Genomic DNA, 26,678 nt, shown 5'->3' with positions numbered 1-26,678 from the left:
GCAAGTCTGGCAGAATAAGGAATCCTGCCTGCCAATGCCAGACACAATGCAGCAAATCTACAAGGCAACACCATCCACAGTGCAGTACTACAAACTGACTAATATTCGTGGTAGATTCGCGTGCTATAGATTAATAGTTTTATCTGTAAAACTTTTTATTCTGTAAGTGATGCCGTCATTTTGACATGAATTACTTGTTCAGCTTGTGCATGCTGCTTCTAGTCCAACATTCCCAAGTTTGCTGTCACTGAAGGAAGCTTGTAGGAATCCAGGATTACCTCTGCCATATTATTTCACCAGGTGAAGCCCATTTGAAATTTTAAGGTTGTCCTGCAATAATGGTATTTCCACATTCAATGTCTGATTTGGGTCTTTGGCCCAGTCAGCCTCCTGACCTATTCTGTTGTTGCTAAACTCAGCCAAAAGAGTGTCTCAGGTTGTACAACTGCTGGCAGCAGCTATCAACTAAGTGGTTTAGAACTAAAAACTGTTTCAATTTTCTACAAAATGGGCTGGAAGCTTTCACATGGCAAGTTAAAGCTGAGATTCTTGCTTGCTATTTTCTGCCTCCAGCAAGACCCAAGAAAGGTTCATTCGACTCGAGGTGAAATCAACATAACTGTGGACTTGAACGAGGCTTAGCTTCAATCAAAAATTTTCAATGCCAGTTTTGAAAGGCAAAAACATATAAATGTTTCAAGTGATGGATAATTAATTTAAGTACTATCTGCAAACCAGACACGCAACACAGTAAACTAGGTATCAATACACAAGGGGAAAAAAAGTGACATGAATCCCCTTCCAGTTCTCGTAATTAAGTTTTTGTACTTACATGGATTCTTTCTTATGCCCAAGCAACAGATGAGGTATTTTAAGTTACTGTAAAGTGATCACAAATTTACTTGGTAAATTGGGAAAAGACAAGGGTTTTCATCTTGAAAATCCCATGTAAGAGTTGTATATATTATTTCTCAATTCCATGAGTCTTGGATTAGCCATAAATCAAAAGGTGTTGGTGGCTAAAGAAAATCTGGTTTAGAGAACAACAAGTAATAAAGTATCTGTATAGGGAAAATCCCTGTAGTGTACAGCATGAGAAGACCTGCCTCAAATATTTATCCGCAAGCTAAATGAAGAAATCCATGTACGTGCATTCCCAACAACAAAAACAGATTTTTTCCTCTTGTGAAGTATCTGCTCCTTGGCTACCGTTAATTTTCCTGTGAAATGAACTTTCACATTATGAGGTGAATGGTCTGGGATAGTTCCAGAAGGTATTGTTTTGGTTTTATATCCAACTTAACATGGTTTATATTGTGTCTGCAATTTGATTCCACTCTGCCAGATATGACCACTCCAACTCTGAACATAAGGCTAGCCAAAACCATGGTTTCTTCATTTGTGAATATATTTACAGAGCAGTGTGTTGACTGTGTTGTACATGTGACACCAGTTGTGCTTGGAAGTCTTTTCTTACCTCCACAACCCCATGATGAATAGATGTGTACTGCTTCTTCTTCAGCATCACCAAAGTAATGACAATCACTGTTGCTATGACAACACCTCCCACCATTAGTCCAATGATGGCACCTTTATTTGAACCCACATCTTCAGCAAAGAACACCTACAAAAGAAAAATAAAGGAAGGTGGGTAATAAAAAGTTCACAGAGTATTTGGCTAACCTGTCTAGCTGCCACAGCAATATAAACCCTATTGAAGTATCAGTAATTAAGCAGCACTGCATGTCACCCTAATTATTCAAAACAAGATTGCCATATCACAAAGCCCTCATAGTTGGAGAAGAGCAATTTGGGAAATCTGCATTGCTTGCGCTGTAGCAGTTCCTTGGCTAAGGGGAAGACCCGTCTCCATGTCTCTCCTTCACACGGGTCTGAGATAGTAGCTCTTTTTTTTTCTTGGGTAAGCAAGACAAGAAAATTGCAAAATGACTGATAAGCTTGTAGACGAATAACCAGGGAGCATACAGATTTCTTTATTTTTAGAATGCTAATCATTAAAGTGTTTATAAATCTACATCTGCGTGGCTTGCTTGGACTATGCCTGATGCATTTCTTTGATAAAGGAGCAGTGAAGATCTGTAGAACAGTGAAACCTGCACACAACCAGTTGAGAGAAAATTCTCACATCAAAGAGTCAAGAGTCCAAAAACCACAAGCATGCTGATTTACATGACCACCAAGGAATGCATCAAGATTTTTCAGGGTAAAGGGAGAATAAGCTATACCTGGATGATGACCACAGTCATGTGAGACCTAGAGGAGATGACAGTTGTGTCAAAACCAGAAGATCCTCTTGAATTTTGTGTACTGATAAGGCAAATCAGTGGACAGCAGGATGCTTTACTATGCATTTATTAAGACTGGCTTTTAGCAACAGGACCAGGTATGAAAACTGGGTGATCGTTTTCACTGTCCTGCTTTGTATTCAGGGAACATACTGGATTATTTTACATCTATGCATACTTCACAAACCTTTTGTCTGCTTGTCAATAGTGGGCTTTTATTATTATTATTTTTAACCAAAATGTGCAAAAAGGATTAGAGAATAAAATACATTCACAGAATTGTAAGACTACCTCATTCTGAAAGACTAAATACTTTGATAAGTATTTAACAAAAATGCAGAGGGAAACAGGAAACCAGCTGAGAATTATAATGAGCTGTAGAACATTTGCACTCTTTAAGAAACACAATCTTCCTCAGAGAGGTATTAAAGCATGCTGTATAAATATTTATATTGTTCCTAGTCATAAGCGAGAAATGTGCTTAAAGTTAAGAATTCAATGGCAAGTACATACAAGGGACAGTGTTGGCATAAGCTGTGGTGAAGTATTAATTTCTTCTGTCAATTTTACCTGCCCAGGGCTGAAATTGTGTTACCATGCCATTTCAGAGCACTGTGAAATGTCCCAGCTAATACACATGTGCAACAGAGGGAGGCCTTAAGCATTCTGTGCCATGAAAATCAACTTAATGTACAGTTAAAATGTGAACACCCATAAGGGAAAAAATAACTGCAATTTCAGCTCACTTGAGAAGTTTGCTTGTAAAATACAATGTGCAGCTGAATTAAAAGCAATATCCTAAGGAGACTGTTTCAGTAAATCTTACCGGGACATAAGAGGAGGAAAACACAGTTGAAAGTATTTTCTGCTTACTCTTGAATTGAAGTTAATAGAGAAGGAGATCAGCTAGGATATGGCATGTGGTAAACAAGCAATGCCCTCTAAGGCATCAGTCCAGTACTTTCTCAGCAATACCAGACTCCTTGCTCAGTCTCAATTGAAAAGATAACCTAGAGGACAGCTTACTAATTTTAAAATAACGGTTGCACCTATCAGCAAGAAGTATGGCATAAAATGCTTTAAAAAGCTGGAAGGCTCCCATTTCAAGCATGACACAGATTACCCAAGTGCAGGGATTGTAATGCATTCTCTATCAGCCATCATGGTAAGGGTAGTTTCCAGCACCAAACTGCTCAAGATGGTATCAAACCACTTAAAACATTAAAGGTTGCTGCTGGGAAGTGCATGTGACACAGGCTCAGTAAATATTGTGTCTAAAACACATTCCCGCAAGCTCCTTCCCTTCAGTAAACTGCATGGGTTTACTCCATCAGGATGTTTAACCCATCTGATCTAAGCACATCAGAATTTCCCAAATTAGTGCTAATGCATTTTGGATTAGCTCGTCAAACTGGGAATTCTTGGTTCTCAGCGTCAAAGAGATGGCAGAATACCTTTTCACACAGTGATTGCCTAGTTCAAATGCAAATTTGAGTCCCATGTTAATTTTAATTTTCAGCACTACTTAGCTCTAAGAATATATTAAGAAAAAAAAGCTTTCAAGTTTAATATCAGGATATTGAAAGTCATGGATCTGAAATCTCATCATGCAATATACCTTTACAAAAGAGAAAGCAGAAAAAGTTTATAGTCAACACTGCTGTACGGGTTCCTCATTACTTATTACGGGACTGAAAAAAGCTTTTAGAAGATGCTTGTTCCTTTTTACATTGCCTTTGGTTGTTATTTTTTTGTTCATAAGAAGCACAGTTCAAATGGGGAACAATATTTTGCTCCTACCTGTCCTTCACCTGTTAATAATTTAATATACCTTAAGGAACAAAACACACAGATACAAACAAGTACAAATTAAAAACAAGGCCAGTAGAGAATCTCCTCTTATCCCAAGCAAGCAATCTTGAAAAACGATACGCTCCACGGAGTTCAGCCTCCTTCATGTACCACCACCATCTGTTTTGACAGAAAAGGAATCTATTCTTGAAACAGTGTCACTCTATTTCTTCCTGCACACATGCTGTGTCTCCATGATTTTTTTTTTCTTTTTTAAATTTACTTAGCCATTTCTTTCCTCTGTATCCCTTCTCTTTAGTTATGGAAATACGACAGATGGACTGTGGGACAAGTATTGCCTGTATGACCACATCCAGTCACGTGGCAGTGCAAGGACAGGAACTGCCAGAATTTCCTCTCGTGTGAGACTTGATGGCTTTCCATCCTATCAGCTGAAGTTGTTCCAGCTTTGCTCCCATTTAAGAGATAACCAGAAAAATCATAATCTGTTCACACGAAAACTTTTTGTTGGCACTCTCACCATCCACATCACTTGGTAAACACAGCCATAACTGACCCACTAGTTCAAGACTGAATCAGCACCTCAAAACACACGTGAGGAAAGCACTGTTTGTTCACTCACCAGCTTTTGATGATGAACTTCATACCCTGAGTCATGCCGGAACTCCGCATCCATCTTCACTTCAGATATCTCTTCTGTTTTAACATTGGTCAACCCGGAACCTGCATTACACCGCAATAACAATTCATTAAAGTCATCGACTCAGTTACGCTCCGTTTACCTCCACCATTACGAGAGCAGAAGGCAATGGTATTCACACAGAGGAGGTGTGATGCAACGTGAAAGGGAACTGGGAGAAAAGTGAGGTACATCTGATGTTTCAGTCCCACTAAAGTGACACAGAATGAGCTGGTAAAATTTCTCCTCTGTTAAATGTTCCTTAATCCACTGCAGCTCTGTTGGTACAAGCATCAAGGGTTTTCAGCATGAAACATTGCAAGAACTAAGCTGCAAGGGGCCAGCAGTGGGCTCCCGAACTGGGTCACAGGATGCAGACAGATCTGCTCTGACAGCCTCTTTAGCAGTGTCAAGATTTGGTGTTTAGGCCGAAATCCTCCTCCTCCCTGAGCTCAGGCTGCTGTGAGGAAAAACCACATACCCGTAGTGTGAGGCGGGTAATCCCAGATTTTATATTTTCTTGCTTCCTGTGAGTCTGTACCTTTTGCACAAACATGCACAAATAAGAGTAATTAAAACGTCTGTGAAGTTTACACAGTTCTTATTTGTTTTCAGCTTTCAGACTGCTCAGAATTAATATGATTCAAGTCTTGACTTCTGCCTGAGAGATGGTAACTGTCCCTCTTGATTAGACACATGCAGAAAAGCAAGTAAACAAAGCCTGTAGCGATTTTAATGGTATATAGTTTGCAGTCCTGTTCTCCCCTTATGGGTGCGAAGGGGAGATGCTGCACTTGTCTAACTGGAAAGAAGGCAAGGATTTCCTCCTGAAAAACAGCCTTAGGAGAATGAGCCAGACTTCACCAGCTGAGCAGTGCATCGTATATGTGTCTATGCATGTTTTGTCCTGAAAAGCTGGCTCTGGCTTATAGAGAACATATGGGTATTCGTGTAGCTGGCTATTTTCCTTCTCAGTACCAACTGACTGACATTTATATTTCTTGAAGGTACAAACACTGCAGAAGCATGGTGTTTATGGTAAGTTATTTCCTCACCCTATCTAATGTGATAAGAACAAACTGGTTCGTATTCCTTGTCTATATTTATTTTAGCATTTAGCACTCCACCACCTCTCTCCAAGCCTTCATTCTGATTCTTAGTATTTTGGGCTGACCTTAAGCTCTGGTGCAGAGGAAGAACCTCTTCTAAAATTCTCAACACTACTGACTGCTCTTGTGTTCCACTGTCTCCCTGGACTCTCAATAAATTCTTGAAGACTTTCATGTGCCACTGAGCTCCACAGTCTAAAGTAGAACTCAATGCAAGAATTACTGACCTTTTATTGCCTTTGAATGTGCAATTTCTTTTTTCATTAAATGCTGATTTATTTTTGTGTTATGAGTCAGCAAGAACAGACTTTCCCAAGAACTTTTCTGGATTGTACAGACAATCCCATTCTAAAGTTCTGATCTTTCTTTCACAGAAAACCATGCAAATGAGAAAGCAAGAATCATCTTCACACAGTAAAGTATTTACGGTTATTTTCTTGAACAGTTTGACTGCCCCATAAATTCCACCTTAGCAAGCATCTTTTTTTTTAGGAATAAAGCACTCAAAGATCTCAAAATTTTTTGTTAAGCTTCTGATTTTTGAAGCACATTACAGTACTGACACAAGTATGCTGTGACATTTATATATGAGAGACCATTTCTAAATGCAAGAACTGTAATGTACTTAAGAAATTGCCATTTGAAAACAAACCATGATGTTCTGTCAATGAAACGCAGGAGGAAATGGAGATGAAGGAAATAAAACTCACATGGCACCTGAAAAGAGGTTTAACTTTCTATCCTTGATGCAGCTATGGTTAGTTTTCCAAACTAAAATAAGAATACAATTTACTGTCCTTTGCGCATCGTCTCAAAGTAGCCCCTACACCTACATCAACAGGAAGTGAAGAAAATGAGAACGTGCATTTGGCTGCACAGAGGCTCGCCTCCTCACCCTCTCAACCTTTTTGGTTTTAGGATTGAAAGGAGAGGGGAGAGAAGCCATCAGTGGAATAGCAGTGCTGCACATGGATTAAAGAGCTGGAGGGAAAGGGCTTTCCCAGGACTTGGCTCACCGCCCACAGCCGCAGCAGCTGAAGAGGTGGTCGGCTCCCGCTGCTCGCCACTGTCCACAGCCCCACTTGCTGCCCCTTAGACACGCTGGCAAAACCACCATGTGGAACCTCCCTCAAGGCAAGGGCCTGGGGAATTGCAGAACTCTAGGGCAACAGTTGGCACAATCACTGAAGCTATAAGTACTGAGTAGAACATATCCATCCATAGACGAGACACATCTGTGAAGAATCAACTTGTCTTTTGTTGAGGGAAGTCCTGCCTCCCAAATGTCTCAGAGGTCACTTCAAGAGTCAGGAAGCACATGGGAAACAGTGATTCATCTTGGAGTGAATATGGATTTCCAAAAAGCCTTTAGGAAGGTCCCTGATCAAAGCTCTGGCAGAAGCTAAGATGTCAATGATTAAGAGGAAAAGTCCTCCACGACTTTCCATAATTGATTAAAACATAGGAGGTGAAGTGTAAATACACAACCATTTTTCACAACGGAGGAAGGTTACCAGCAGGGTCCCACAAGGATCTGTGCTGTGCTGTTTGTAAAGTGATCTGGATAAGGGAATGAATAGTGACGTGACAAAGTTTATTGACAAAAAAGAAAGGAAAAAGAAGAGGATAGTCAACATAAAACCAGCTGCAAAGAACTGCAGAAGGATATTACAAATTCTGAGTGCACAATAAAAGGGAAATGGTATTCAATGTTGATATAATGTAAAGCGGTGCTCACAGGGATACACAGCCCTAACTATACATACACAATAGGCTCTAAATTAGCTCTCTTCCACCCAAGACAGAGACCTTGCAGTCACTGCGGATAACTCTCTGTGGGCAGCTGGCTCAGTAGCAGTCAAAAAGGCAAAGAGAAAGCTAGGAATAATTTTGAAGGAATAAAGAAAACAGAAAACATGGTTACACCACTGGATAAATAATGTATCCTCATTTTAAATCTGTCTATCCATTCTGGTCACCCCACCTCAAACAAAGGCAGAACAACTAGAAAAGATACAAAGCAGGGAGAGACAGATGACCACTGGTATAGAATGGTTTCTGTACAAGAAGGACTAGACAAATTGGAGGTCTATATGACTGTGAATGACAAGGAGAAAGTCTAAAGGAAATGTTTATTCATTATTTCTCCTAAGAAAGTACAGGACACCAACATGGCTATGACACAGCAGATTAAAAAGTAACAAAAGAAAGTGTGTGTGTGTGTATATATATACACACATATAATTTGTCACAATGCAAAATTGGACTGTGGAACTAATTGGCACAAATCATGCGGATGTTCAAAATACAAATGAACAAATGCAAAGACAGGTTCATCCAGGGTTACTAAACACAGCGGTGAAAATACAATTTCCAGTCCTGGAAGTCTATCAAATTCTGGCTGCCAAAAGCTCAGTAGTTATGCCAGGAGCATAAGGCAGAGGTGAAGTCTGTAAGTGTCCTGTATGCACCACTGTTAGAGGCAGGATAATGTGCTTGGGTACTTCTGCTCTTGGGCTCTGACCACTTGCTCGGGCTTCCCTAAAGCCACATTTCTTTGAAGGTTCCCCTCCCTCCTCCCATTCCCATCAAACATTAGCACAGGAGCTGTACTTCCAGCATGCAGCACGTTAAACTATGTTTTGCCACGAGATCAGGCAGAAATTTTTTTCTTTGTACCATATGATCAAGGTCTGGTGGTCAACTTGGCCTTACTCACCAATCTACAAAAAAGCCATGGGATCTGAACACAAAGTAGGACCTGATAGTAGGAAATTAATGGTGGTAGACTTACTAAAACTTGTCTTTGGCAGCTAGCACAGGACAAAGGCCAGAAACAGGAAAATATTCCATTCCACTAACAAACATGATACCTATTTTTTCCTTCCATCAATGCTCTTAGAAGTAAGTAAAAAGACTTTTAAAAGTACAACTAGGGTATACTGGTAGTCTCCTGCAAATAATTGATTATATAGTAAGAGAAACATGACTCTGCATTGGAATCAATTAAATACCTGGTATGATGCAAAAATATGTATGGGGTTATATATGCCTTTCCACCATGTTACATTATAGAATTTAGACTTGCTATTTAACAGACTTCTATTTATTTCCAGTTGATTCACTTTTCTGCCCTGGTGACTACCTATTTAGACCTACATGCTAAAATCAAAGACTTATTTTTCAAAGGTAGTAACTGAAGAAGGAAAAACTTAAGAGTCTTTCAAAAACTTTTATCAGAGGTGTGTGAATCAAGGAAGATGCAAACAGCTGAGGGCTACTTAATACTGCACTACTCTTGCATTGAAGCCAAACATACAAAGAAAAGTTATCTACATGACAAGAACATCAGTTCTGAGACATGATGTTTCTTCACTACCAAGTCTAAAATACACCACCCAAACACAAAAGCCAATGTAAAAGAAGAAAAGTGAGAGCAACAGCCTCAATGCAAATTCACAAATAATGATAACCATTATTGTTTTTTCTTCTGAATTAAATTATTTTCTCTAGGGAGTTGCATTCCTAATTACTTCAATTTAAAAATGCTACAATTCAGTTAGTAAATATATTAATTCGCAACTCCTTAGAAAAACTGACAAAAACATTTAGCCATCAAAAACATGTGTTTAAAAGCATCTAGTAAAATCCAACAAAATGAGCTATCAGTGATGGGCTTTTAATTATATTGCTGTTCATTAGCAACGTTAACTACTTTTATACAAACATGTGTACACATGCACGTGCACGCACACACACATCCAAACATCAAAAAGAGCAGTGTATGCAAACCTTATTGTTCCTTATCCTTAAAGGAAAAAAATATAAAAAAAATCCACATGGAGTTAAAAACTACTCATATGAAATAAAAAACAAGTAGCTGCTTTGGGGAACACCTTATTCTCACGCAGATGAACTTTTCCATTTGTGTAAATGTATATTTACGCTTTAAGTAGGATAAGAAAAAGAGGATACAATGAATTCCAAGGGTGCAATTAGGTGTACATTACCTACTACATTGCTTGTAATTGCTTCATCTACAGGTTAAATAACAGCCTAGCAAGGTTTTGTGATTTTGTTTTGCAAGGATCTGAAACAGTATTAGCTGTGCCTGTGGTCTTCCAGTTACTTCTGGGGTTAAAAATTAAAACCTCCAATTGGAGCACAGTTGAAACTACTAGACCTGGGTAGTCTCTACATGGAAAAAACCAAAACCAGCACATTTAAGCCACAGATGTAATGACTACATTCAGGAAAATATTTAACTCCATGTCCATGAACTGGATTTGAATAATGGCAAGAAGAAAAGATCTGTTGAATCAAGGCCTGTTACAAGTGTGGTAAGCAGCTTCATCTGGGTAAAACTTAACATAAATTAAAAAAAGGTGGATGGAAAGGAATGCAGTGTTTGAACAATTACCTGGGTAGACAGCTGCAAGTTCTTATGAGAAGTTCAACTACTACTTCCATATGACTCTATGACTGCATGCAGGTCACTTCATTTTGAAATGAAGGAAGAATGAAGGTTGTATACTCACTTGCAAAGATTAAAATGAATATTACATACTCAGTTTTGTAAGGACAACTCAAATATCTCTAAGGAGTAAGTACTTTTAAGACTGCATGGAAGTAAAACTTTCTGGTCTCTCCTTGGAAGTTAGTAAAATGGTTATTCACTTTTACTTCATGAATGACTACAGGGGTCTCAAATTGCAGAAAGCAGAAAATAAGTGCAAAAAAGAGTGCTATATTTTTTAAAAAAGAATCTCATTGGAAATTAGTATGAAATAATTATTTCTCAGAATACCAGAAATTATTTTATATGTGTAACAATGAATAATCAAAACAAGTAAAATTTGGTAATCTTTCTGGCATGTCAATGCAGATGCTGTGCATATGCACATATAACAGATTCGTAAAACAAAACAAAACAATCTAATGGAAAAAGATCTGTTAATGATTTTTATTTACTAGCTGCAGACAGTTGGTTTAAGGCAACTGTACTGAACTGACATCACTAAGACAGAAAAAAACAACCCTGGAAATTTCTGGCAAGAGTATCATAAATAATTCACTAAGCTGCTCTACGCCCTCACCTCATACAGATGCAGCATATGTGCTAATGATTCTGCAGAACAGCCATTAGGCTTACAAAGCCTCTGCAGTCATGTATAAAAAAATCCCTCAGTTTTCTATATAATGTAATAAAGATGGACAGGTCATGATTTATCAGCGGAAGTACTGGAGACACAGAAGTAGCTTTATCTGCAATGTCTACTCAAAATTATTGACTGTTTGCAAAAACAATCAACTGACAAAGAGCTGTGAGAATGCAAAAAAAACCCCAAACTATACTACATAGAAGAAAGTAATGCAGCATCATAAAATCCTTGCATGGTGAATTACGGACATCCTGTGAGTGATATAATTACAGCTGTTAGTGGTATAATTACAGTCGCAACTGTGCAACAGATGAGAATATGATCAGAGCACTGGTTATTTTCTTTATCACCTTGAATTTCAGAAAATCTGCTGATACTAAGCAACATCCACTATGATGGCAGGTTTTCTAATCTTCACTCAATTTCCACAGATCAGACCTGCTGAATTAACATGAGTAAAGCTTGCTTATGAGTATCTAAACATGTTTTTGTACATATTTTTGTGTATATATCTGTCTCTTTATATACACGCACATATGCACAAAGAGGAAAAGGTTACAAAAAAAACCATATCCAAAATTCAGCTGCAGGAATTAAATGTTCATCATGAAAAAGTGACCTCTGGGACACAGAGGAGAAGGAAACACTATTGAAAAAGCTGATACAGTGAGGCTGTGAAGTAAAGAGGTTTTCTTTCTATTTGAAGCTCTTCCTATGGAAGTTCTCAGGGTGACTGAAGACTTATAATGTCTCCCTGTATGAAGCAATTCATAAATAGCAAGAAACATGACATAAATCTCTTATCATTTTGTGCTATATTAAAAAAACAGCTCACTGATGACTGCTTAGATCATCTAGGTATTTTTCTCCCCTTTGCCTTTTTATTATCTCTGTTTCCTTCTTTTTCAGCAGAGAGGACAAGAAAGGGATTTAGGCATAATTCTTATTTTTGTTCCCCCATTTGTGAATTAAAAAGGGGAAGCACAGTGTGTGGAAGCACTAGACTCCTTTTCAAACACCAGTGTGAATCACATGGATGTCGCATCTATACTAGGAAGTGAGAGACCCCATATATTACTCTCCTCCTGGGACTTACGTAAATCAGATTCAACTTCAAGCTTCAACTGCTGACAGTCAAGGTGCAGTGCAACAGAGTTTGGGGTTTGGACAACTGGCTTAAATTTTAGTAAATGCTTTAAACTCGGTCCTTGCTAAAAAGCTTTTCTGCTCTATGGATTGGAAAACTCTTCACATTTCCTGACTTCACTCACAGACTTTAATTATTTATTTTTTGAAAGAGAAAGCTGTGGTGCAGTAACAAGAGTCCAGTGATCACAAACACTATTAACAATTAAGTACTTGGTCTTCTTTTCTGTACTGTGACCAAATTATTTCTCTTGTGGGAAAGGGACAAGGATCATCTGCATGATTTTGATCTATTTTTAAGAAAAACTTAGTCATCTTTTATAAGACTGTTGTGTGGGTGAAAAGTGGTAAAAAGAAAATGGAAAAGAGAAGAAAGGGCATGTGTTTGTATGCTCATTATCGTCCTTTCAGAGCTGATTTTCTTCAAGGATTTTAAACACCTATAAAATATTCACTTATTCTTACTCCTAGACCTGGACTGTTGCTGATTTACACGACACCTGTATTTTCACCCTGAAGAAGCAGGTCACCACCTTGTTCACTTGAACAAAACAAGTAGAAGCACAAACTGGAAATCCAGGACTATGAAAAGGGCAAACCTTTCAGGAAATCAACAAGAATCTGGGCAATTAAAACAAAAAGTTACAAGCAGCTGAATGTATTGATCTGCCTCTAGGTTCCTTGCTAATACTTTTTAATTCTAGAGTAATATAGTTGTTTTTCAGATGTTTTTTCAGTAAAGAATAGCCCCAAACCATAAAAAACAACTATCCTGAAAGGATAGTGACTGAAAAAAAAGCACCTCTTTTCCTTTTTTTAACCTCTAACATAGAAGTATTATTTATAATTACCAAGCAAAAAAAAATTTAAACTGTCAGAATCTCCTTTGTATTTCACAGTTTAACTAAGCATCCATTTGCTTTCCTCTATTCCTAGTTTATGAAGCTACTCAGACTGGTATCAGTTTTTTGTTAAATTGAAATTTTATCACAGATAAATTGTTCTTAAAGGATGATGAAAAATGAGGTAGACTTTTATTGCCAGAATTTGTACAAGTAAGGACAAATCTGTGGAAGTCTGGACCTGGTGTTTAAAGACATAAGGAACTTATGGTCTACCAGTAATGGTGAAGAGCAAATGTTTTGCTTACTGTTATGATACACTTAGCACTACTGTAAAGGGGCAAAATCCCTATTTCACGTGCACATGTAAGACACTTTCTGCTGTGAAGTTCAGAATGCAGGCAGCAGTGAGAGGTCTCAATCTCTCCAGGGAAGCAGGTGTCCCTCTGCACGGCGGAACGCAGCGTGCATCCTTGCCAGGCTGGAGTGGTTCACTCTCCGTGCCAAAAGTCTTTGCGTGGGCCCCCGTAGCACTTAAACTCTGTGCTAAAAGTGAGGAAGGCAGCACAGGCCCCTGGACAGCACTACTTTTGCACTTGAGCAGAAAATTGAGGAAATATCCCATGTGATTTTCATAGTGCAGAAATTACTGTATCTGCTGGAAGTTTCATGACATAGTGGTCACGCACTGAAATATTTTTTACCTCTCCTTAGTAGTCTATCATACACAATCACAAAGATCAGTCATGACCTATGCTAGCCATATTTCACCTCAACCAACAAAGCATGCTGTTACAGTGGACTAATACACAGTTTAACCCTGAAACTGGAGTGTGGCAGTGTGAGAAAGTCCTTTCTCTATAGAAGGGACACCAAAGATTTCTGTCATGTGTGTATGTGTGGGGGAATAGAAGGGAGGAAGGAATAATCTTTAGTAATAAATATGGACCACATAACAGGAGATTTTTCAAGACAACTGAAATTAAAATAGTTAACAAACACAAACTAATATTACAAGAAAAGTGCTAGACTGATGTAACATTACTTGATTTGGATTAAACACATTCATGTTTCATTTGTGATGATATTTCTACTGCTCCTGGGGAAGAAATCTAATCCAGAAGGCAGAGATTATCCAGTACATGGGGGGGCTGTTCCATGATCTCATGATTTCTGATGCTATTGTACAGCTAGCTCTGTGCCTGTTTCCAGACTCTCTTTGTGGAACGAATTAAGACTTTAAACACAAATAAAGACATCAGACTCTTAAAACAGTGCTAGGAACACTCGCCAGACTTGACATATATCTCAATCGATGTAGCATAGGAGCTTATTTTACTTCCCACTGTAGCAATTTCTGTAGTCGGTAATCACTGCTAAGTTATCAGAAAGATTTAAACACACTAGGAGGGTGTTGCCTATAATGCTATCTAATGGATGTTTGGAGAGAAAGATGAAGGGAAAAAGAAGACAGACTGATCAGTTTTATCTGATCTAAGGAAAACAACACAATGATTATGCGACACTGAAATAATTGACTCTAAAATATACTGATCTAATCTCACTATAACCTCTTCTGAAATAAAACACTGTTTGCTCTCAATGCAATCATCAATTTCTAGATATTCCTAAACAAAAACAAGGGGAAAAACAACTTAAAAAGCAAAAAAGTTAGCAGAAAAGCAAGCTTTTACTTTTTAAAACTGCATTTGTCCCATTCAACTTTTCCAAACATTTGCAGCCTGACTCAGGCTAGTCATCTGCTATTACTCTAAAATCAAGAGGAAGACATAGGCACATACAGAGAGCAAATAATCACCCCTCTCTACCCTAGAATGGAATGAATAGCTGCTTAGAGGTGTCCTCCGTGAATCCAGAGGGAGAACATATGTATCAGTTTTTAGATATCTGGAGTTAGCTAAGGTAAGTATCACAGCAAAAAATCTTGATGTCTCCTGCAATTCTAAAACTGCATGCATGAATTCTTTATTAGCCCCAACTTAGAAGAAACTGTATACTCTATATAGAGGATTCGACATTTCTATCATACATTCCCAAATCAAAAGTAATCTCTGCACTACGGGGTACCTTGTCTACTGCCTCCTGCACCTGCCAAAGCTATTACTGCTAGAAGGGACGACAACTTGATATGAGTATCAGTTCTGGGTCTCTGAGTCCCACTACCCCTGCAAGTACCCACCCAAACACCCTTGACACCAACAGCACTCACACAGGCTAACGGGGGTTTGTGTGGGAAATCTTCCCCGGTTCATGGCATAGCATTGCATTTTAAGAGAAGGTTATATCAAAGAAAACGTGACCATTTCAGCTCAAGCAGATCACGTGCATGCTGGGAAAACACAGGTTAGGTAAAAGCCATGCAAGTAATATACCTGGTCGTGTGGTGAGTCCTCTGTCTGCAGCTGGGCGGGCATCAACTGGCTCAACTGGGCATGTGCAGAAAAGAAACAAAAAAGCAAATAAAAGATAAACAAAACCCCCCCAAATGATGAAGTCAACTGCTCTTCGGTTGGGACAGTGGAGAAAAGACACAGTGCATAAACAAAGTTACCAAAGCAACAGCTAGAAAAGATCTGCCTTCAGTTAATCCTGGATATAAAAGGAAGGGATGGGCATGACTTCAGAAGGAAAGCTTCACAGCTGATATGTCAATTTTACATCATATTCTGGTTACTGCTTAAAGTAAGAAACCATCAAGATCAAAGATTTTCTGTCTATAGACCAAAACTGTATGAATTACGTGCAAGCTTTTTCCAGTTGTCTGATCAGAATCAATGATCAATGCTGACTTATAAAACCACTGAATCCTGACTCCTTTTTCCTTTCAATAGGGATTTACAGCACTAGCTATAGGGTTTGGTAAGAATAAAGCACATTTTTAAAATACAATCAATAGTTCATTCTGATATGCTCCAATTTGTAGAGAGTAAATTTGCCTGCAAAGGAGAAACACCACTTTCTACTCAGTTGTGTCATACATGGTCTTAAAACTCTTGTATTACTGTGCTAAGGCTTTACCAGCTAAAACCTAAGACTGACAAAGCCCACTGGCATTAAGAGTAAATAGAATATGCAAAACTTTTAGAGTTGAGTCATTACTACTGCCTCAGTTAAGTCCAAACTGAACATACTGAAGAAATTAATTAAAACATTCAGATTTCCCCCCGCCCCCCTTTGTCTTTGTTGTTTTTCTCTTTTGCTCCGATACTGCTGCCTTCCTTATCTACCCAGGTGCCAGTGTCAGAAATAAATCAAATTCAGAAATAAAATTTTATGTTGTAGCTTGGAATTCAGAATTTTTTAAATAAGGTATTCTCGTTCATTTGAATATCAGGATTCAAGTATGAACCTTCTAATCAGCAGTAAGGGAGCCACAGTAACACAGGAAACCTGAAAAAAGCACAGTTTTCAATCATGAACTGTTCACTGTATTATTCAGCATCAAAAAATTCACGCTATCCTGACAATACTGCTAACTTAAGTGAGGGGACTGCCCATCTTCTTACTAAGTCTGTGTCACCTGCTTAGTGTTCCTATGGATTTGACAACCTACTGTGTTTGCAAGTGAGAGCCTATGTGGAACCCATGCCTTTTTTTACACAGGAGATGACTGCAATGGCTCCTGCCTCCAGAAAAAGGCAGCAAGTCAGCTTTATAGTAGCCGCAGACTAAAAGTGCATCTGCACATCTGACTTGCCTGTGTTTCCAGAAGGGTAAAATTTTCGCAGAGCTTGCTGGACTGGAGCTGCAGAGACAAGCCATCAAACCACTTTCTTTCACAGCAGTTCAGAGTGGCACTCACAGACCATGTAATTGCTTCCTTTACATAGTGCTATACAAACGCCAGTTTCCATCCTTAACTAAAAACTACAATTTTGAGTATTTTCCTATTTAAGTCTTCTGCTAGGTTTTCTGGTATTGGTGACACCAGCCCTCAGGCAGGTCAGCAGTAATTTTCAGTGGAAAGGACTGAAAGGAAAAAACAACCAAGGACCAACATTACCCAAACTGCTCCAGCAGAACCCTCCTCCATCACCCTGGCCCCTGCCTCTTCCCTAGAAGGCTGAGGGGTTTTATTTCCCCTCTCACTCAGCACTCTGTAACCCTACATGCCCATAGTTATGGCGAAATGAGAGAGCAGATTGTGGGTAGCCATAAAAATGGGAGTAGGTGATGGGAGAAAAGGATGGAGTAAGTTTCTGTTGTACAGTAGCATGGACCTGATCTCAGGGTAATGCAGTATTTGTGGAGTTAGGTGAAAGTATTAATAATGAATAATTCTTCTTGTCATCTATAGTTTTGGAAGCACTTTACAGGGGAAAAGGCACACATGACCAGCACATTTCATAACTGACACAAAAGTGAAACGAGCTGCTCAAGGTCACAAACCAATTGCAGAGCAAAAACTGGAAGCAAAGGCTCAGAGCTAAGGGTCTTCCAAAGCAGATTGTGATTCCCGGTGCTTAAGCGCAGCATGCCTGGGGCAACATGATACAAAGGCAGGCTGGTTTCTGGAGAGCGCCGACCTGCCACCTTTTGAATTTCAGTTGCATTTTAAAACCTGCTTGCTCTTGCCCCTGTACTGATGTATGCACAAACAGCAGTTAACTCTGAAAAACTTTGTCCATGGGCTTCCTCACTGCCTGCCCCACTGGACCACACCACCTCACAACAGTTGATATAGAGGGGAGAAGTTTAAACATATTACAGCATTTATTTATAATCAAAACTCTAAGATGTACTGTGTATTATTATAAAAATTGCATTGATTTTGATGCTCCAGAACCATATTTCTCTTCAACACACTTCCACGTGCACATAAGTACACAGAATTAAGACTGAAAACTTATCTTCCAAATAGCCTCACAAAACTAAATTGGTATATACTGCTTACACTGACTACACAGGCTTCATACAGTGTACACATCCCACCTCATATCTCATGCTAATACATCTCAGAAGAGCAAGAGAGAATGTGGTTACTTCTCTTTTCAAAAACAAAAGAAAGGTGAGTCAAAAAGCTCAAGAGGCAGTACAAATCAGCAGGCGAGGAGAGCTATGTGATGCTCACTTACCAAGAACAGCATTGAAGAGAGTAACTGGCCAAGTCATAAGGATAATATAGTATATTCACAAAATCTCACTTTAGATAAATACTTTGTCACTAAAGTTAACTGTAACTGCATAGTAAAATACAAAGTGTAAAACACTAAACCCAGTTAGCCATTGGCAAAATGCCCAGGGATCTTGGCACTGTCAGAGCTTTACAGCTGTTGGGGTTTTGCCCCCACCTCTGAAGGTGCGCTTTTTATTGTTAAAATACAATTTCCTGACAGTTTGGCAGTGCCTTCTGCAGTGTTCTCAGAGGGTATTTTTCGTTAACCTAATTTGTATCTCAATATGCTAGACATACATTCAGCCATGCAAGTTATGCAGTGTACTACCTGGTGCTTTGGATTAATTTCTGTGGACATTCACTGGGAAACTACCTCAGGGAAACAATAAGGAAGCAAATACTTTCAAGAAACTACTGAGTTATGCTAGACTTTCAAGGTTTTTTGTGTTTAGGCTATTTTTTACTCATTCATCAGTAAAGGCAATTTTAGTAAGATAAACTTTGCATAAAACTTATCCTTTTATCTAAACATGCAGTTCAGATTGGGAAAATTTCAAATGGAGTTATGAAACCTGAAGATTACGTGGCAACATACCAATTCAATACATTATTATTATTATTTCTGGGTGAAAGCTGGGATTAGATCGCAGCCATAGAAGAAAAGAGGCATAGGAACTAATGACAAATTTAAGGTATTTTTTGTAGTATTTTAACTTCATTGCTTGTATGCAGAATACTGGATACTTTGAAACAACAACTTAATGGCTGCATTTCCTTTCACTTTTTCCACAATCACATTTTGGTTTAAGCATTCCCTGAATGGTTTGTTACAAACAAGTCCCGTCACTGTGGCTGTGTTGGAGTGGGGGGGACCCCAGGTCCTAATCCAGCCAACTCCAGGACCTGTTTCGTTGCCTCTCAGATGTCAAGGGCCCCATTAGAATTTTGTTTTGACAGTAACGCAAATTACAATGAGGTCAATAATTTACCTGGTATGCTTGCTCAGGACTGAAGAAAAACTACTGCTTATACAGTGCAACAGCTCTTTGCAGTGAGGAAGTTGGGACTCTCATTCTGCCTAGGAACCCCCCTGCATATGCTGAGCTGAGAGCACTCTGGATTCACATTCAGTGGAGTTTTAAAAAAGTTGATTTCAGCTTTCAAACTAGACCAAAACAGTATCAACAACTGAACTTATAACTTGCCTGCCATCTGAAATTCCTCTGGTAGTCTGTTAAGTCTGCTGGACCAATCGCTCTGCAGATTTCCCAGATGCCAGGCCGTTCACATGGTACATGCTGTAATTTTCTTGATGGTGCTGAGTACCCTCAACCCTCACCCAAGTAAATGGGTGCTGAGACGCTCAGTTCTCTGACTTTTGCTGGCACCTCTCAGCACCTCCCAGCAGCAAGAGATGCTGACCATCACTCATACTGCAATGGTTAGTCACTCTGTAGTATATGAGGTTTCTCTAGCACATGATTTTTGAACTTATACCTTTTTTGATCAATGGTTATTTCTTAGGAAACATCAATGACTTGTTCAGTACTGCATAAAATACAAAAACCTCACCGCATAAGGGGAACCTACTGTGTGAAAAAAAGATTATGCCAAAAGACCTTCAGCGGAGAGGGAGAGGAAAAAAGAGAAGGAGAAAATTGTGTCAGCTGTTATTTACTTCTTGCTACTTCCAAAGCATATTATAACAACAGACACATGTTTTTGGAAGCAACTTAGACAAAGCCTGGAATTAGATCACGGCCATGGAAGAAGACGGGCATGGGAAATGAGGACAAATGGCACAGTTAGTTCTGGGTTTCTGGAACAAAGAAGTAAGAGACAAACACAAAGGAAAAAGATGAGGCTGTGAAATTTCCCTTTGATACTACAATCAAAGGTACAGAGAGGGTATCGAAAGAGAGAAAGAAGGTATTGTAGGCATGACCACATTAACAACATTGTGGTTTGGATAGATGACAGAAGTATAATGGAAAACAAGAAGGACTTACTTGAGGAGGTTTAACTCATCGAATAATTTCTATTTCTAACTGTGCATATTTAAGTGCTAATAATGGTTGCTCTAGCAGAGTTGTTTGCTGCAGTAACATCATGACAAATACAATCCTGATATCAGAAAAACCTGTAAACTCCAAAAACTTAAAAGGCATGATAGTTAAAAGATGTTTCCACAGTAAACATTAAGAAGTGCTGCAGCAGAGTAGTGCATTAAAATACATAGGATTCATAATTAAACAGTATGTTGTTCAAGGCAGGTTAGTTTTTTTGCTTATTTGCTGTCACACATTTTAAAAGGAGAACCATGTTCAATATACTTGCCTATGGGAATTCAGTGTCACATTGTAGTATGTACCTTTCATTATTAAATTCTGGGCTTAGCCAGGTCTCTGAAGGAAAAAAAGGCTTGTGTGATTAAATTGTGGGTATGTCTGGGTGCACCTGTCTACCTAATAACTTCTGAACTTGGTGACTGAAATTAGTACATTTGGAAATCTGGGAGGACAGGCTTCAAAAGTAATTAAAAGTAATTAATCCCCTCCTCCTCCGTTTCATGAAAGCAGGCAGTGAGTATAGAAATTGATGCCCTGTATGCCTCAGCTAGGGGAAAAACAGCAGCAAGAGCTGTATTGGAAAATTCCTGTAAGACAGACACCACTGGCCAGACTGTGTCCTGCTCCTGGCAGACAGCCCTGACACATGTGCTATAGCAAGCTGCAGCTGATTCCCTAGGAAACTGAAGTTTAGCCTGCCAGCCTGGTCAGCCGTTTGTAGTATCGCCAGCACCTGACGCAATCCAGCCAGCTGCTCGGAGCCGCTCCGCACGTCACTTGGCTGCAAGTGCCCTCCAGACACGTCTGGAGTCCTTGTCACCATCTCCTGTCTTCTGGTTCTTGCTACTGGCCAGTCCATGGAGTTTGCTGCACCTCTCTGCTCTTTTTCTTGGTCCCTACCTGTAGTGCTAACTCCACGGCAGTCTGGTTTTAGCCCCACTTCTGACTAGCCTCTCCTCTTCCCCTCAAATTTGGGATACTTCTGCCTCAGTGAATTGTCAGCCTGGGCTGAGATCCCAGCCATGTCTTTTCTTTTGCCTGATCTTATGCTGACTCTTGGGGACCCACTTTGATCGGAAAACTGGTTCTGACTCCACTGATTTCACTTGGCACCAACACCAGACCTGGCAAATCCTTGCCCACATCCCACGTTTCATCTCCCAAGCACCCAGCTGCCCAGAGTCACTCATGCATCATGCTGGAGCGAGACTAACTGCATAAGGTTAGTCTCAAAACTCGTTCTGAGAACAGGTATAGCCTAAGCCAATGGTTTCAAAAGACTTCTGGAGGATGTTAATATCTGTGCAGTTCAGCTACAAATCACAAATTGACAAAACACAGATTTGCCTGAAAAAAGACTTCTGTAGTTCCAGCCTCTGTCAATCTGCCTCTGCTTTGCACTAAGAAAGTTTCACTATTGTGATTAACTTATCACTAATGATGGTGGAGTTGAACTGATACAGGAAAACAAACACAGTAAGAGGAATTCAAGTTACATGATCGAAGTCCCTCACGTTTCTGATTAATTGGTTCTGGCACCTAAGTAAACTACCAATTCCAGATTACACATAAATTATTAAAGTTTTATGTAGTCTCCTCAATAAATTAGTCCATCAGCAACATAAAATGCTCGTCAGGAAAAAAGTTTTCACCAGCCAGTTGCATTTCAGAGTATGCAGGAACATTTTTGCAGTACATTCCAGAGAACCAGTGGTGGTGGTGAAATAAAATCAACTCTCATGCTAGGATTGTGCTGGATCTGTAATCATTTTCATGCCAGCAAATAAAAAGCTCTTCCTTAACTAACACACTCATTTCATCATGGCATAAATCTAACACCTTATCTATCTCCACTCGCTCATCATCACATATTTTATAAGACCGTCACTCATAATTTTCTGGAATTTATTTGATTTGTTTTTGAAGGAAAGCAAGCTCAACACTGAAATTTACAGTGTGTCTGAATTCCAAATTTTAGCCAGGATTTTCCATTTCATCATAAAGACACAGCTGACACAGTAGACCAGTTCTAAACATTTGAGAAACTATACCCTGTTTACATCAGAAAGATGTAAATTCTCAGGGAACAATGTGAGGACAAATCACAAAGCTCAACTCAAATTATTCTGTGATTTCTCCTCCTATTGTACATACCTTCGTTTTCAGTATTGGCTGGAACAGAATCAACACCAAAGGGATGCCATGGCTGAAGGTCATCTAAGCTGAACTCTCCATCCACTGGAAGAAGTTCAACTGTGGTCTTAGTTTCCGTCAATGAAGGCATGAGAGCATCATTTCCATAGCTGATTCTGGGTTCGCTGATCATATTGGCCAAAACATCATCAGAATAGTTTTGCTCTTTCTGAAGTAATTCATCTGCAAGGAAATTTCAACACAGAAATTATCTAAAAGAGCCAGCATTTCCAATGCTATTAAAATAACAATTTACTGTTTTAAGATTGTTTTCTTATGACAAAGCAAAACATAAAGGCTTAGGATAGTCAAAACTCTGTGATGAGCACTGCTGATAAATAAGGCATTTTTCTGAAACATCAACCAGAATTGTTCAATATTGTTTCCTACCCACTTTTCCAGCACATAAGAGATCACAGGTCTGTGCTTTACAAGTCCCTGGACTCTTCCCCACCACTTTTAAAAGAAGCACAAATCAGTTCCCTTCAACTCAAGATGTTGCCATAAGTCAACATGAGAGAGGGCTACAGGAAGGAGTGCCTTTGTAATTTCTCTTCCTCTTAAATGCTCACTATCAAAGCTCATCACAGCTCTTAAATCCTAAATCACCACAACAGTTACTGAATTAAATTTGGCTTACTATAACACACTGAATCTGAAGAAACATTCTCTCTTTTAACATATACAACTTCACAAAAAACTGAAGTAGTTCTTTGCTAAAAATCTTAAGTACCAATAGACATCTGTAGGCAAATTATTTTACAGGCAACCAGAACGTAAGGCTGTACAGTATTATCTAGGTTGTTTTTTGTGTTTTTTACTTGAAACAAGGTGAGAACAATCAAGTCACTTTTCAGCCCCCTCAGCTGTATAGCACAGACTGTCTAACTCCGTGTTAAAAATAAGCTTGGAGGTTGTGTGTGCTTCATTATTCTAACTCCCTTCTCATATCAAAGTTCATTTACTCTCCATTTCCCCCTTCGCTGCCTTTTTTTTTTTTGTAAGAGCAATACACTATTTGCAAGTACTTTGAGGGAACTTGGTGCACAAGTGCACATTCAAGTAAGCAAGCAATTGCTATGAAGATGATAAATAACTGCTAATAATGCATCAATGTGATTAATAAGCAGGTGTTATATAGCTAAATAGTTAAGAATCAAAGACTGTAAAAGTTACATTACTAGAGTGCAAGTACTTGCACACATGAGCACACACATGACAGCTGATGATACAAAAGCTTTTATTAAGTCTGGCTTCTCTCCACTTCTTTAAGGACCCCCCCAACTGCCCTGCTTCATACCCACATCTGAACCCTGTAACAGTTCAGGGACAGGAATCACCACTCTACTGCTACACCCTTTATGTCACTCTGTAGAGGCTCACTTATTTCCCAGTATTATCAGTGAGAAAGGGCATCTAAATTTCTATGCACACCAGAGCTTTACACCCCTCAGTAGAATCTTTTGAATGTTATTTCCTTCCTAAGCTTACAGCAGGCTGTACCACCACAGAAGCACACTGCACCCCTCCAGCAGCCTCCTTAAAGCTCCTCACCAGGTCACGAGCATTAGAGCTGGCACTGCTTCAGTGCCTCCATCAACAATGATGTAGTAAGGTTCTGCTCTGCAATACCTCTCTTAAAGACTACCTCTGCCACCCTATTACTACACCAAATTCAGAACATCAAACTAAACAAAAAGTTGTAACCTCAGCTCTGGGGCAAACTTCGTTCCTGAATCTTATAAAATTATGTTTTAAAACAAATTTTAATGTTTAAATAGCAATTGCTTTAGTAGACAGTAAGACTAATGTGCATACAAAATTTAATTCTGTGATTTCATTTGTTCATTAGAATGATTTACTAGGACAGTATAGAAAGTCTACGTAACACTGAATTGTTTTTCCTTTTGTGTTCATTTTATTGAAAGAAATATTATTTTATAAGATACCAAATAAAACTTCAGCTTTGAAGGTAAGTGCTATGTTTGTCTCCCCACTGCACTTACATGAATCCTTTCTCAAATTAAAGTGTCTCCTCATATCAGAGGAGAGACAGGTGAAGCATCTCAATACTCTGAGCAGACATTGCATCACATGACAGTTGTTAATTCTCATTAGCTAGGGACGAAGAGACTTTACAGAAAAGGAGCTGGATGTTAGTGGCCTGAGCGGGAAGTCTGGTGTCCAAGTGCCTTGCAGGGAGTTGCGGGAGATATCAGTTGAGCACATTATAATACCGAGTCATCATGGATCACATGAAAGTGAGTATTGCAGTACCAGCAAGCATCTTAAGGCCTACAAGCCTTTCGGACCCAGTAACCAGAAGGGCTTTACGATGCAGTTCCCCTTGTTCTTGCTGTTCTCCTCATCCCCAGAGGATTGTGTCAGGCAGCTGCAGAGAGCTGCAGCCTGTGCAGCGGCAGCAGAGAGCAGCACTGGGGGTGCTGTGCCCTGATCGCCCCTCTTCTCTGGGTGGTGTCACCTCTCCACAACCCCTGTCCATTCCCTGCTGCTGATGCACCCTGTGTTGCCTGCAGACAGCTCCTGCCCTTGGAAAGGGATAAATGGTGCACAGGGATGAAGGAGCAGAGGGAGAAGGACCTGAGCTCTGGCAGCGGAGGAGCGGCACCAGGTCTGACATGGAACTTGGGGGGAGGCCACAGCACAGGCACGGCTGGGCCTGCCAGGCTGACAGAGAGCGGCACCCAACTCCCAGCACGATATTGTGATGACATCCAAATCCCTAAGGCTGGGAGGGATGTGTACACAAAGTCTCTCTCTCAACACTACCCAACTGGGAGCACGTCGTTGCCGGCACTTGCAGGCTCCATTGTTCCCCATTCAGCTGCAGCGCACAGCACAGACATTAACTGACCTGCACAATAGCTCAAGTGAGGCAGACAGATATTACAACCAGCAGATTATGATCACATCCATTTTACAAGCAGGGAAACAATAGCCAAAATGAATCAAGCCCATCTGACATGATGAATCAGACACTGAATGATAGTGAGAAATTGGAAGTGCCTGGCTTAGAAACCATGCTGGAGTCCATCAGACTGAGGCAGCTGTGTCTGCATTGAGTAAATGATTTGCAAACACTTGTTTCAATCTCTGAACTGCTAAAAAAGTTTGCCCTAGGATTTCCAGTTATCGACACTGGCTGGCAAAGTCCAAGATCAATTTTTCAGCACTGTTTTTGTTCCGAGTATTGATGGCTACTTGAATCATCAGTTACGGTAATGCAAAGCCTCACAGCCTTGCTGTTACCCATCAATATAGTATTCCCTCCCTTGTTCACCATTGCCAACTCAATTCCCTCACCCTGCAAAAGACAATTCTCTAAATAAGCAGGGAGTACAGACACAGCTGGAGGCTAGGATGTGCATTCAAGACTGTTTCAGGAGTTTTCATTGTGTGGTGAATATCTTCATTATTAGGTGCTGAAAATAGAGAGATTCTAGGCTGCTCTTCAAAATTTAATCTCCCGTCAAACCAACAAGACAAAAATTCCATGACAATCTTCCTATAATAAATTTTTTGTTGCTCAGTTCATTATCTCTTTGTGCCATTCTGCTAGGTTCTGCCATCAAGAAGAATAAGAGGATGTTGAAGCTTTCTGTCCCTCTGAGAGCATGTGCTCAAAAGCAACCACAATCTCAGGAAAAATGCACGCTCAATTGGAACCTCAGACCTCCCAGCAGCTCTGGATTTGGTGTGAGGGTGCACAATTGCTGCTTCTCCTTCAGGCACCCAAACCCCCTCTTTCTCAGGATGAGAAACAGGCTCACTTCTGGTACTTCAATAAAACGCTTCTCAGATTTATTATCATCCTGAGGAAGTTTCACTCCTTCTTGGGCTCACTATAGGCATATCCCCATGGGTCGTTACTATGAAACAACAGCATCTAGAAAAATTTAAGTGAAATATGTTTGGGGAACTAGATAGAAGGGTAATACCACTACAACTTCCTTTCAAGACTATTCTCTTATTCCCACAGATACACACATGGAGCCAAAAGCAAAGGAGGAGAACAGGAAAAGAAATAAAACTTATTACAAAATCTTCTCAAGTATGCTGGATTGTTAGAAGCCATTTGTCCATAATGGCCCTAGACCACACTTTTACTTGTAAAGTTTTGCAAAGAAAACTGCACTAGCAAAGATACTGTGACAAAGCCCAACAGAGGTGATAGAGTGGCAAAAGCCATGCTATTTTGTAAC

General features: G+C 39.6%; 1 protein-coding gene across 5 annotated transcripts in view; it reads right to left on the bottom strand.

Annotated features, from left to right (window-relative positions):
- Positions 1 to 26,678, bottom strand: part of LOC104363994 (amyloid beta precursor protein) — a 220,877-nt gene that overhangs the window by 6,612 nt on the left and 187,587 nt on the right. For 3 of the 5 annotated variants that reach the window (XM_042789041.1, XM_042789040.1, XM_042789043.1), the window contains 4 exons: positions 22,417 to 22,638; positions 15,450 to 15,503; positions 4,741 to 4,841; positions 1,478 to 1,624 (listed from right to left, as the gene is read on the bottom strand). In XM_042789041.1, coding sequence (XP_042644975.1) covers positions 1,478 to 1,624; positions 4,741 to 4,841; positions 15,450 to 15,503; positions 22,417 to 22,638 — 524 coding nt within the window. The remainder of the gene's footprint in view (positions 1 to 1,477; positions 1,625 to 4,740; positions 4,842 to 15,449; positions 15,504 to 22,416; positions 22,639 to 26,678) is intronic. The other 2 variants (XM_042789042.1, XM_042789044.1) reach the window with 1 other exon arrangement.

Source organism: Tyto alba, unplaced genomic scaffold (assembly GCF_018691265.1).
Source record: "Tyto alba isolate M040663 unplaced genomic scaffold, T.alba_DEE_v4.0 Super-Scaffold_14, whole genome shotgun sequence".
NCBI classification, from domain to species: Eukaryota; Metazoa; Chordata; class Aves; order Strigiformes; family Tytonidae; genus Tyto; species Tyto alba.
The sequence above is the reverse complement of the archived record's forward strand: the minus strand, read 5'-3'. Positions and strand labels throughout refer to the sequence as shown.